Below are 12,894 nucleotides of genomic sequence, written 5' to 3'. Positions count from 1 at the left end.
CACGTTGCACACACAGAGCTGAGGGGGAGGGCAGCAGCCAAGGCCTCTAAAGAACTTTATAAAACACATTCAGTCTGAATCTCATTTGATCCTCACACTGAGCCAGTGATGTAAATGATGGTATCCCCAACTTAGAGATGAAGAACCGGAAACTCAGCGAGGTTAAGTTTCACCTTCCTGAAAACCAACCAACAGTCTGCATCCCGTTTCTCTCCCCTAAAGGATTTCAATTCAAAGTGCCTCTGAGAAGAACCAGACCCCAGAGGGTTACCCAACAGAGAGGGGAGATGTGGCCTACATCTGCTCACCTACCCAGCCAGAAAAGGGGATTGGAAAAAGCGGTGGGAGGAACTCGGGCAGACGTCCCTGCTCCCCAGGCTTGCGGTGGGGGGGGGGGGGGGGGGGGGGGGAGGCAGAGGGCTCTAAATGGGTGACCGAGTGGTCTACAGAATCTCTCCAACAGCAAATGGCACCCCCAGCCCCTTCCCTGGGAGCCTGTTAGGCAGTCAGATGAGGGAGAATTGGCCACGAAGGCTGGGGCCCCCAGCAGCCACAGCAAGCAGCTCACAGCCCTGGAGCCGTTAAAAAATGACTCAACCAGAAAGTGCGTTTGAAGCGACGCCTGCCAGGGCCCCAGAGCCAAACCTCAAAAAGACGAAGTGAGAGAGAAGAGCCTGTGGGGGCCAGGCTGGGGGTGGAGGCCCGGCCTGGAGCTGGCCTGGCCAAATAAGGGCAAATGCTCCCAGGCTGACCAATGGGGCGCGTGCAACCACGTCATGGGGCTGTGGCTGGAGGGGCGGGGTGAGAGGCCTGGGGCAAAATGGGAGCTGGGGACTGGGGCAGGGGGCCCAGGCTCACCAGGAAGGGTCCAAGGGTGAGTGAGCCTGAGAAGGTGTTGAGAGGCCCTCATCCCCATCCCCTACTTACGTCAGTAGACCCCCGCCCACTGAAAGCCCCACCTGCAGGCTGGGGCTCAAGGGGGCAAAAGGAAGACAAAGAGGACCCCCTCACCTCTGCCCCAGTTATGGGCCCTAGGTCCCCATCTGCCATAGCAGAAATCGAGAGAGGCCGTAGGACAGCTGGGCTGACACACCAGTGTAGCCTTATCCGGCTACTGACCTTGGGCAAGTGATAGAACTGAAACTCAGTTTTCTCATCTGTGAAAGGGGAATAATGCCTCACAGGTGGTACTGAGGATCAGAGGCAATAATGAAAGTGGCCACTTTTGAACCTGGTAATTGCCATGCTGATACAGTAGATTATTAGAAGCCCAAAAACTGCTTCTCACTCAGATTCTTACCTCCCAATTGCTGTGAAAGATCCCTTTGCAAGGACACCATGTGGTTCTCAGTTTGGGCCTCTGATGTCTCTAGCAGGGGAGGAGAGGTGTGGAGGTCAGAGGTGTCCTTCTAATCTAAGCCTAGTCCCTCCTGCTGCAGAAGCAGAACAGACACTCTTTCCTCAGGCTCATTCACCAGGAATGTGATGTGCCCACCTTGACCTCCTGCACCCCAACTTCCCTGCCTGGCCCCACTGAGCTCCACACCCTGCCCCCATCTCCCTACTCCCCTGGGATGCAGGGCTGAGGAAGTGAGTCTATTCAGCTGCCTAGAGAAAGTGCCAGTGTCTCAGCTGTCGGCACAGGGTGGGGGCAGCTGCTGGCTTCTACCAGGACCTGTGATCACTCCTTGCCCCAGGCCTCTGCAGCCCCAGTTGGGACCACCGCCCAGGAGGAAAGCTGGGTGATGGCCACCACCCTCTTCCTCTCTGTAGAGTCCTTCTTTCTCCCCAGCACGGATTTGCATTTCCCCCTCTGCCCTCTGCTACTCAAGCCCCCAGGGAGAGGGTGACCGTTAAACCCCTTCCTCTGCTAGTGGCCCCAGAGCACTCACTTCCTTCCAGGTATTTTCCGGGATGGGGGGAAGGGTTGAAAGAGTGGCAGTTGTCAGGTTTGGGGAAGAATGAGGAATCCATTTTGGAGAGAAGCTGGGGTCCCTCCACCCTGGTGTTAAGCAAGCTCTCTCCGTAGCACAAGAGCTCAGTGTGGAGGAAAGAGTGCATAGGCAGGAAGCAGCACATAGGAGTTCTCAAAATGGGCCTGCCAGGCCCCTGACTTCTTACAGGCCCAGGCCTCCATCTGTGGGATGGACCCCCCAAGGAAAGCTTGGGCTTTATGTCCTCTGTCCATGACCCCATGACACCTGCCCTCCACTCCGGGAGGAGTATAGGGAATACGGGTGCCAGAAGTCTGGAGGAAAGAGGTTTTCTGTCACATTTCTCAGAGGATCTGGCATCTTGGTGCCAGCAGCACAGGGCAGTTTTCTCTGCACTCAGTTCCTGCTTTCTGGGATCTTAAAGTAAAGAGAAACAGAAACATCTGTAGGCAGAAGGCACCAAGCCAGGCAGTGTAGGACATATAAAGTGGCAGTGACCCCTTTGGGGTCAGACTGACCACTGTCTCTGGTGCTCAGTCTTCTCACCCATAAAGTGCGTGTTGGGGAGAGGGGAGCTGGCCTAAGTCAGGACTCTCCCAGCCTTCACCTTCTCTGTTTGATCTGCTGAAACTCTACAGCCCCAACACTCTGGGGAAGGCCTCTGAGCCCCAAAGGCCCAGGCAGGCAGCCATGTGCTTTCTTCCTCAGTCTAAGCCTACTGGCTCACCGATAGCAATTTTTACCAAGTGTGGCTGTCTGTTCTCTTAGTTCAAACAAGACTGGAAGAGGGACAGCTACACATGGGCAGCAGAAGTGACAGCTGACAGGCTGACATGAATCCAAGAGGTAGAAAAATAATCAGTCCCAGAACCATTTCACCACATGATACAGAAATGGAGGTTTATAACAATGACTTTGTGCCAAGTAGAGCTTAAATCACATCCAGAATCCTGTATCCAAATAGCAAGAAAGTATATATTTAACACACACACACACACACACACACACACACACACACATTTTTTTTATTTTAAAATAAAAAGCCATGGTGCTTAAAGGAAAATGTTTCAGTTGTGATATGTCTGTGTATGATAGATGTATTGAAACACGCATTGTCCAACAATATTACAGGGATAACATTCTTGCCACACTTACCTAGAACTAATCTAGAGGTGGACAACTTTGGATAAAGATGATTCCCTAGAATCATTTTATAGTTTACAGCTCTCAAATTGCTTTTACATAAATTAATGTATTTCTCACAACTATCCCAGGATAGGACTGTTGTCTTTAAGTGAACTTTTTACTTGAAGTTAGCATACAAACAGAAAAGTGAACAAACCATGAGTATATAACTCAATAAATTTTCAGAAAGTGAACAAACCTATGTAACTAGCATCCAGATCAAGAGACACTATAACCTACACCGTAGGACCCCCTGGTGTGCCTTCTTCCACCCCCACTTTTCACAGGTAATCACTATCCTGCCACCTAAACCAGAGTTTTGTCAGCTGCATTTTATAGAGAGGAAACTTTGTTTTAAGGCAGTGAAGTGACTGGGAGGCAGGAGCAACACCCCCAATTGGATATATATGTAGGTTTTCATCACGAGTTTCAGTGTCCAGTGGAGGGTGAAGGTGCCATAACTGGGCTGCAGATGAAGGTGGTTGGTAGGAAAAAAGCAGAAGAGGTTGGGGATTATGAGGCACAGGTCAACAGATACCTAAGACCTGCTGGAGTAGAAAAGAAGATGCAGTCAGGAGGGAATTGGAGAAGGGCTGGACCAGTTTCCCAATGTCCCACGTAGGGATCCTTGAGTAAATCCCAAGGATCACCTCCCTGGGCCATTTCCCCAGACTGCCTCTTTGGTTAATTTTTGTTGTTTTGTTTTAAGTTTACTTAAGTAATCGCTACACCTGATGTGGGGCTCAAACTCACAACCCCGAGATCAAGAGTCACATGCTCTCTCGACTGACCAAGTCAGATGCCCCTCTGGGGGTAATTTTAGATTTGGGGACTAGAGATATAAGTAGTGGGCATAGGGTGTTTGGGGGATCAATGTGTAGGGACATGTAACTTTCACTCAACAATAAGCTAATGCCTCATAGGTGGTTCTGTGGAATACTCATGAAGGGAGCAAGCCCTAGGAGTCTGGGTATAACTATGCTGGAAGGAGTTAGAAGCCCTACCTTGGGTGTGGGCAATGTATTTCTTGAGCTAAGGCCCTACTTCTTGATCATGGCCAAGTCACTTTGACTGTCAGTCTGTTCATCACTAGGTAAGGATGTTAACTATGACATAGAGGTTTTGTGAGGATCAGATAATGGACATGAAATCCCTTTTGTCAACTGTAAAAAGTTATTTAAATGAAAGGCTTTACTGATCAACATGAACCAGACTTCCAAAGTAAGACATCAGTCTGTTCTTCAACCTTACCTGTCTCTTTTATATGTACTCGCAGGATCAGGTACCAGGGAGGGGGCATGAAGATTGAATGGCAGGTTACAGGGGTGCCTGGGTGGCTCATTCAGTTGAGCGTCCAACTTCAGCTCAGGTCATGGTATCACTGCTTGTGGGTTTGAGCCCCGCATCTGGACTCTGTACTGACAGCTCAGAGCCTGGAGCCTGCTTTGGATTCTGTCTCCCTCTCTCTGCCCCTCCACCACTTATGATCTGTCTCTCTCTCTCAAATATAAAACATTTTTAAAAAAGTGAATGGCAAGTTATGGACAGGCTTGGAGTAAGAAGGTAGTGGCCATACCCAGAGAAAATGAGGCCAAACCTAAAGAGCCCAGACTGAGCTTAACCCTCCCCAGCTCATCCCCATTACTTTTGGGGAAACGGCTTCTGACCAGAATTTTCTGACTTGTTCTATCAGCCACCAATCACTGCCTAGGGCCAGAGGCTGCATTCAGCAATGCATTGCCACTTTAGCCAGCCTAACCCCACAGGCAATAGTGGGTAGGAAGTAGAGAATGAGGAATGAGCAGACAAGGAGGAAGGCAGCCTGGCCACTACTCTTGTCTGACCTGCATCTGTCTTTGTTGAACTAGGGGGGAGGAGCCTTGCTTTCTGAAAAGAGAAGCCAAATTACTGAGCGAGAGGCCAAGACCATAAGTAGACCTCAGGAGTCAGAATGGGGTGAACCTCTGACAGGAACAACGAGCAGGCATAGCCAGCCCTCAGGTACGTGCAACAGGGGCAGTGGCACCAGCACCTGGAACCTCTCCCACATAGCACTGCTCTCTCCCAGGGAGCCTTGAAGGATCAGAGATCTCTCTTTCAGTTTCTTTGGGCTCCCTGCAGGGGATTGGACTCTCACACCTTAGTGCCTGTCTGAGCTGCCAAGTGGCACCATCAGCAGGTTCGAGGACCAGAGAAAACAAGAAAGCCAATTCAGAAGCAGCTCCCAGGCAGGGCCCACTTGGCACCGAGTCTGTGAGATCCGGTTCCAGCAACTGGCCACCCCTCCCCCACAACCATCAGGGCCTGTGTCTTTCGCTTCCTGCGAGGCTAACAGTTAGGGCCTCAGCTCAGAGTGGGGCTGAGGCAGCCTGAGTGTGGTTATTTGTGCATGGCTCCTCCTGTCTCCCCTCCCCACAACTGTTTCCATTCTCACCAAGCAGCCACGTCCGGGTCAGACACGCAGGACAGCAGCCGGGGATTTCCAAGGGACTTTTTGAGAAAAGCCAGTGAAAGTTAGGTGTTGGCTGCACAGCTTAGGCACTCTTGCTGAAACCCACTTCTTCCCTCCAGAACGTAAGGCTGGCCTCGTGGGGCTACTTCCCAAGGATCCTTTCAGATTGAAACTGAACAGAAACCGCCACCCCTTGAGCTCCTTCAGTTTGCTGGGCTGGAAAAATCCTCTAAAAACTCAGTTGAAATTGGAGTTGACAGACCATTCCTTCAGAGCTTGAAGGCCTCAGCAAAAATGGTTCTGGTTTGGGGATCTGTGAGCGACATGAGGCACCAGGGCCACAACCAGCCTCCTTCCCATGGGCCCATGAGAGGACAAGGACAGTGGTACCAAGTCAGCAACTCTCCCTCCTTCCCACACATTCCAGGCCACAGGTAACAGGAGACACTGACTCACTAGAAACACCAGGTGGCTAAGATACACAAAGCCCTAGTGTAGGCACCTCTGCTTATGAGTCAAGAGCTCATTCTGCAGTGGTGATTCTGGGCATTTCTCCCACTATTTTGGTTGACTGTGTGCACACTGTATACATTAAAAAATAACTAATAAAAAGAGAGTAGGTGAATTTTACCTTTTATAAAACCTAAGTTCTAGAATTTTCACATTGCTTCATTTTTATAATCACCACAATACTGAGGTAAACAGGCAGAGTGTTATCATGGTTTTACAGATGGAGAACAAGAAACTTAGGGTATCAAAATGGGGATATTGATAGGATTCTTTGTGGAAATTTAAGTAAATAAGAATTTATGGTAAATTTTCATTCCAAAACAAGTAACTTGTCTTGACCAATAACAAAACCCCCTACTAGGCCAAAGGAGAGAGGGACGGGCCCAACTCCTACAGAGGCATAAACTAACCAGACCAAGACCCAGCAGCCACCAGTCTCCAGTTACAGGAAGCAGCAAACGTGAGTAGGTGGGGGAGAGAGGGCCAGGGTTACCACTGACTGGCCTAAGGTATAGGAAGAGCAGCAAAAAGAAAACAAAAAGTGTGGGGGGGGGGGGAGGGGTGTATTAAACATGATCAATGGGCAAAGAATACTTATGAAGTCTCAGGATTTCTTTCAGGGGACACCTGCTGTGCCAGGTCTAGAGAGCAAAAGTCTGCACGATGGGGTTCCCTAGACTCAGGACAGCAGACCTTCCAACAGGACCCAAGGAAGCACACTAGAAAGGCTGCAACTCTGGAGCCTGAAAGATGGGTAATGGAGAGCAGGAGGGCTTCTGCTGCTCTGGGAAGGTGCTTACAGGGTTAAGGGGGTTTTACTGCACCCGAGTAAAAGGAAGGAAGGAGGAGGTAAGGCGTCTGTCATGGGCTTAAGAACTTTCCTAGAGATTCGTGTTTATTGGCATTTGACCCAGAGTCTTGCCCATGGGTAAGGGCATAGACCTGGGCTCTGAGTAGGAAGACCAGTATCCTACCTCCCATTCAATTCAGTCTCTGTTAATCCACCAACCCAAACCACCCCCACCAGTAGTCCAAAGGTAAAATGGCCCAGGGACACGCTGTGCTCTCAACAGTCTGCTGAGTCTCAGAACTGGATGGTGGGGAGTATCTGAAGTTCCGCCCCCTTAGTTCCACAACAAAAAATAAACAGAGGCAGGAGGTGGGGCAGAGGCAAGACGCTGGCAGCCATGCATCTTGCTAGGTCTTTATAGCTGTGTCTCTGGATTTGTAGGCCACTCCTCGACTTTTCAGCTCTCGCACGATTCCTGTGGCAGGAAAAGAAACAGCTCTGTGAGGGAGGAAGATTCCAGAGGATAAGAAAAGTCCCTCTACTACCACTTTGTGGGAAGAAACGTGTTCCTAAGCAAAGTGGAGTTCCTAGACAGCTCATCAATGATCCTGCCAGGTTGGCTTGTTACCACTGAAGATTAAGGCAAGTGTCTGGCAATGACTTGGTAAAAATGAGAGAAAAACAGAAGACACATTGTAGTCATTGAAACCAAGGGTTCTGGAGCCAAAATGCCTGGGTTCAAATTCTACCTCCTTACTTAACTAGCAGGTGACCTTGGACAAGTTATTTAACCTCTCTGTGTCTCAGTTCCCTCACAGAGGTGTGAGGACTAGTGTGCAATCACAACAAGGACTTCCTCAGAACTTGGCACAGTAAATGAGTATCAGCTGCTATTATGATTATTATTACCTTGGGGTAGGCGACCAGTGACTGACACTGCATACACACCCGGCTTAAAGTTACCTAAGAGAGAAGAAAAGAGATGGCAGTGAGAGTAAGTTAAGTCTAAAGACCAAATGGAGGTTTAAGCTCAAAACGAAAGAAATGCTGCAGCGCCGCGAGAAGAGCAATCACCTCTTTTGGCTACAGTGTTAAATGACAGGGGACAGGACACTCTCGTCTTTCTCACTCTGAGGACACGTACCCAATGATTTAAGACTCCCCCACTGAACCCAAGGGACAGAAACAACACAACTAGGAGAAGGAAAAGGAGAAGGGAGACACTTACTGACTCGCTGCCACTTAGACACCCAGCTGTCCTCTGGACTCATCATCGCAATGATTCTGGGAAAGGGAAAGAAACAGAAGTCAGGCTGAGCCTTGCCCACTAGAGAAGAGCGATGGAGGAGACTGCCCACGTTACTCTGCTACAGGCCAGCAAAATAGTTCTGGGAGAGGAAACACAGGAAAAAGCCAAGTATTGAGTCTCTGCTAGAAAGCAGGGGAAAGTGACTTCTAATGCTGCGAAGGAGCTGACCCAAAGTTAGTACTGAAAAAGTTTCTTTGCCCGCCAATCACAAGTCAGTCATCATCCCCAAAGGACTAGCTTCACCAGGCTCAAAAACATCTTTAGCCCAGACTCCCTGGGAAACCAGCTCTTCTGATTACAACCAACATGACCACTAGGGGGCTGGCCTTAATGCAAAGGCAGAGGGTGAATGAAAACAATGGGTCCTCCTACCAGAAGTAAGTTAGACTGGGCCAAGATCTGCCTCCAATGAGCTGTGCAGCCTCACACACATATGAAACTCAAAGACCAAGCTAATACATGAAAAGCACCTAGCACAGAATAGGTGCTGAATAAACATTAACTCTCCTTATTATCCTAATAGTTTTTCCTAGGATACCTCTGATTCTAGAGCACAGGCAACAGAAAGGCTACTGAAGAGCTAGAAGCCTGCCTTTTGGGCTTGACATGTAAATATCAGGTACTTTCAGAAGCTTACAGAGGTCATTTCTGTCACTCGTTGATTCAATCAAATGCTTAGTGATTGCCTATTGTGACAGGTCTGTTCTAGACCTGACATTTGTTGATTACCTCCTCAATAACCATTCCCTCTTCTCTTGGCAAGAATCTTGGATTCTTATTTGGGGGGGCCTTCCTCCCCATCCAAATCCTACATTCTCAGTCATACACTGAGTGGAACTGATCCCATTCTCCAGGGTGGTTACGTAGGGTTAATACTTGCCCTGGCCTGGCAGACTGATGTGCAGCAGACACATATGCAGGCCATTCTCCTGACCAAAACTATATTCTCCTCTGTCCTTCACAACCAATCTTTCTAGCCTTAGAGTGTCTGTTACCCAACCTTATGATTCAATCTAAACAGAATTCCCACCATTCTCCAAACATACCCTAGTTGTCCCACCCCTGATTTTGCTCAAGTCATTCCCTTGTTTAGAATGCTTTTTCTAAAATGCTGTCTCACCTCAACCTCCTCAAAAAACCTGCACTTCTTTAAGAGCCTGATTCATATGCTATCTCCTCTGCTTCTGGCTGAGTTCATCTGGCCTCCCTCTGATCTCCATTGGCCTTTGATATACCCATTCTCCAAAACCTAATATGCACAGGGAATACACAAATAACTCCAACAACTCAACAATAAAAAGCCAAATAACCTGATTCAAAAGTGGGCAAAGGACCTGAACAGACATTTTTTCTGAAGAAGATACACAAATGGCCAATAAGTACATCACAACTGATTAGCGAAAGACATCACCAATGATTAGGGAAAGACAATCAAAACCACAAAGAGATATCACTCCACACCCAACAGGGTAGCTTCTATCAAAACCAAAACAAAACATAAAACAAAAAATAACAAGTGTTGGGTAGGGTGTAGAGAAACTGGTGGTGGGAATGTAAAATGGTGCTGCCACTACGAAAAACAGTCTGACGGTTCCTCGAAATACTAAACACAGAACTCAGCAATTCCACTTCTGGAAATATATACCCCAAAGAAGTGAAGGCAGGGACCTGATCAGATATTCGTAAAGCCATGCTCACAGCAGCATTATTCATAACAGCCAAAAAACAGAAGCAACCCAAGTGTCTATCGACACATAGATAAAATGTGGTATTACAAAAATGGTATTATTCAGCTTAAAAAATGCTTCTGACATGCTACAATATAGATAAACCTTGAAGACATTACACTAAGTGAAATGAGCCAGTTACAAAAGGACAAATATTGTATGATTCCACTTATATGAAGCACCTACAGTATACTTCAAATTCAATCGCTTCTCGGCCTTTTGGCTAAGATCAAGTGCAAATTCATACAGAAAGTAGAATGGTAGTTGCCTGGGGCTGTGCGGAGGGGAAATGAGGAGATGAAAAAAGTTCTATAGATGGATGGTAGTGATGGCTGCACAACAGTGTGAATATACTTAATGCCACTGAATGCTACACTTAAAAATGGTAAATTTTCTGTCACACATATCTTACAACTTAAAAAAAAAAATTCTAACATGCAAAACTTTACACTGCGTCTCTTACTAGTAAATACATCACTGTGTGACTCCTGACATCCTTCACAGCAGCCAACACAGTACGTTACCTGTAAATGGGAGTTCTTTTATTCATTTGTTAGCAATTTTGTTACAGTGCAAACAAATAATCGAAGAGACTGAAGATTCTGACTATGCACATGCATGTGTAGGAAGTAAGATTCCATGACAACATCTTTTTTGCCCAATTCTTCATGCTTCCTTAAAGGAAATCAAAGAAGGGATGGAGTTGGCCCCATCTTGAAGGTTCAGCAAGTACTGGGTTTGAGCCTAGTCGGTGTGTAAATCTTCAATTGGCCTGGAGACCAAGAGACACTTTAAAGTATCTCCTGAACCCCCCAAAAATACTGCCCTTTGGTTCCTACCTTGGGGGAAAAATGGAGACCTGACTACTTATGTTACTCTCACTTCCCTTTCTCCCCATTGGACAATCTCACTAAGGGAAAATTTTTCTTACAGGTTCTCTTAGACATATCTAAAGGGAACAGCTTTCGGGCAATAATTTACCATTACTCTACCTAACCTTCATCTTCGAAAGGATCTTCATGCATTCAACAAACATTTATTAGCCATTTGCCACCTTCCAGGCCCTGTGCCAAATCATGGTGCACAAGATAAACATAGTCCCTACCAACAATGAGCTGACCGTCTTTAATGAAGAACTGTACGGCAGAAATATAATGAAAACCACACAAGTCATTTTGAATTTTCTAGTAGCCATGTTTATGAGTAAAGACAAAAAGATGAAATTAACTTCAATACCATATCTCATTTAACCCAGTATATCCAAAGAATTATCACTTTGGCATGTAATTAATATTTGAAAAATTAAAATATTTTATATTCTTTTTTCTCGTTCTAAGTCTTGTCAATCTAGTGCATATTTTGCAGTATGAGCAAACCTCAGTTTGGACTAGCCACATTTCAAGTGCTCAATGCCACACATAGCTAGTAGCCACTGTACTGGACAGCACAGGGCTACTATGTCTCAAAATAACTTTGAGAACAACTAGGATTATGGTCTCAAAAGTCTGCCTCACATTTACTTGGTGGGGTGGTGTGGGGAGGGGGTGGGTGTAACAAAGGACTCTAAAGGGGCTTACCCATCAAAGGAAGAACTGGTGCAGTCATATACCATCTCCCGGTTACCCTTCATCTGAAGGTATGCATCACAATTGTCACATCCGTCATATTCAAACTGGTCTATAGTCTAGGAGAGGGAAAAGAGGGAGAAGGAGTGAGCATAAACAAGGCCAAAAAAGGAAGTAGCTTTCTCCATACTTCTACCTGGTCAAGTAGAAGCCTCCCTATGTTGGCTCTGTCTCATCAGATTCCCCACCCACCACTCCCACAGCCCCATTGCTAAAGTTCCACCCTCACAGTCCTCCCTCTCTTATTACCAGCTATGTTTTACCTACTCCTTTCCCTAGTCTCCTCAGGGTCAGGCATCCTCTCCGACTACTCCCTCAGCTGCAGATCCCCACCCTCCTCTGAATCCCAGCGGCCTTCGGCTTCAACAGAAGTTCACTGAATGTCGTTAAGGATCAGACCTGTGTGCTGAGGATTCAAAATCATGTAAGACTGCCTGCGTTCCTCCCGACTTAAACAACGGCCTCCAGCAGCTTCCCACATCCCCTGCCAACCCCCGGGTCCTGGACCTTACTTTTCTCTTCGCTATCCCCCAGCTCCGTTCCACCTTTTCCCCCACCTTGATACCCCATCGCCCCTACAACCGCCTCCCCGACGGACACCTTGACCAGAGAACACAGCAAACAAGCCCGTAGATGCCGTAGGTCCTTCGGCACCGTCTCCAGGGCCATCCTCTCCGACAAATGAACAGCAAAGATTTGGGCCACGGCCTCCTCAGCCGCAGGAAGTAAACAGCGATTTACCCAGAATGCCTCCCACTTCCGGTTTTCCGCACTTCCTGTTCCGGTGTGGGGAGCCGCGGACTCACGCCTCTCTTTCTCTCTCCCCCGCCCCCCCCCCCGGTCAAGGAGATGGTTTCTCCCGCCTGGAGGCGGGGCCGGCCGGGAGTCACCTGGGCCGGCGCGCGCACCCGCCACCTGGGCCGGCGCGAGGGCGAGGCCGGGAAGGCGGTTGCGCCTGTGGGTAGGGCCCGTGGGGGAGGGGTGGCGCGGCTGGCGCCTGCGCGGGAGCGCGCCGCGGCTCCGGCCAGAACTCCCGGCGGGGCGGGCCGTTTGATCTAGGCCGCTGGCAGCCGGCCGCCGGTCCCCTTAGGAGGATCCCAGGTGTCAACCGAGATTCTTTTTTGTTTTCCCGTTTTAAAAGCGCAGGGCCAGAGTCCACTGTCTCCATCTGGATTATCTCTGCAGAGAGGAAAATCAGGGACAGCCCCTTTCTTTCCTGAGAGCAGTGAAGGGTTTCCATTCGCCGTCCACGGGAATGCTGGCTTGTGAGCCCATGGCGGATACCAGGCCCATTCTTTTTTAAAACTCTTTCCGTACTTTCCTTGTTCCAGCTGATAATTTGTTTCGTGCAGCATTTAGACA

General features: G+C 48.3%; 1 protein-coding gene and 1 long non-coding RNA gene across 2 annotated transcripts; one reads left to right on the top strand and one right to left on the bottom strand.

Moving 5' to 3' along the window:
* Positions 1 to 6,192: 6,192 nt before the first annotated feature.
* SUPT4H1 (SPT4 homolog, DSIF elongation factor subunit) lies at positions 6,193 to 12,262 on the bottom strand. The gene is made up of 5 exons (XM_007086719.3): positions 12,133 to 12,262; positions 11,485 to 11,591; positions 8,100 to 8,155; positions 7,781 to 7,834; positions 6,193 to 7,346 (listed from the first exon to the last, which is right to left on the bottom strand). The coding sequence occupies exons 1-5, from the start codon at positions 12,199 to 12,201 to the stop codon at positions 7,279 to 7,281; spliced, it is 354 nt and encodes a 117-aa protein (XP_007086781.1). The 5' UTR covers positions 12,202 to 12,262; the 3' UTR covers positions 6,193 to 7,278.
* Positions 11,580 to 12,279, top strand: LOC122233651. The gene is made up of 2 exons (XR_006211303.1): positions 11,580 to 11,956; positions 12,067 to 12,279. It is a non-coding gene; the product is annotated as an uncharacterized LOC122233651 (long non-coding RNA).
* Positions 12,280 to 12,894: the final 615 nt, after the last annotated feature.

This window comes from Panthera tigris, chromosome E1 (assembly GCF_018350195.1).
Source record: "Panthera tigris isolate Pti1 chromosome E1, P.tigris_Pti1_mat1.1, whole genome shotgun sequence".
In the NCBI taxonomy this organism is placed as follows: domain Eukaryota; kingdom Metazoa; phylum Chordata; class Mammalia; order Carnivora; family Felidae; genus Panthera; species Panthera tigris.
This window is presented reverse-complemented; position numbering and strand designations above follow the sequence as displayed.

Excerpts from the sequence above, each read along its gene's own strand:
- SUPT4H1 (XM_007086719.3), bottom strand. The coding sequence starts at position 12,201 with ATGGCCCTGGAGACGGTGCCGAAGGACCTACGGCATCTACGGGCTTGT. Across the intron at positions 7,835-8,099 it reads GTCTAAGTGGCAGCGAGTCA|GTAACTTTAAGCCGGGTGTG; the intron begins GTAAGTGTCTCC and ends CTTCTCTCTTAG. Across the intron at positions 7,347-7,780 it reads CACTGGTCGCCTACCCCAAG|GAATCGTGCGAGAGCTGAAA; the intron begins GTAATAATAATC and ends TTCCTGCCACAG.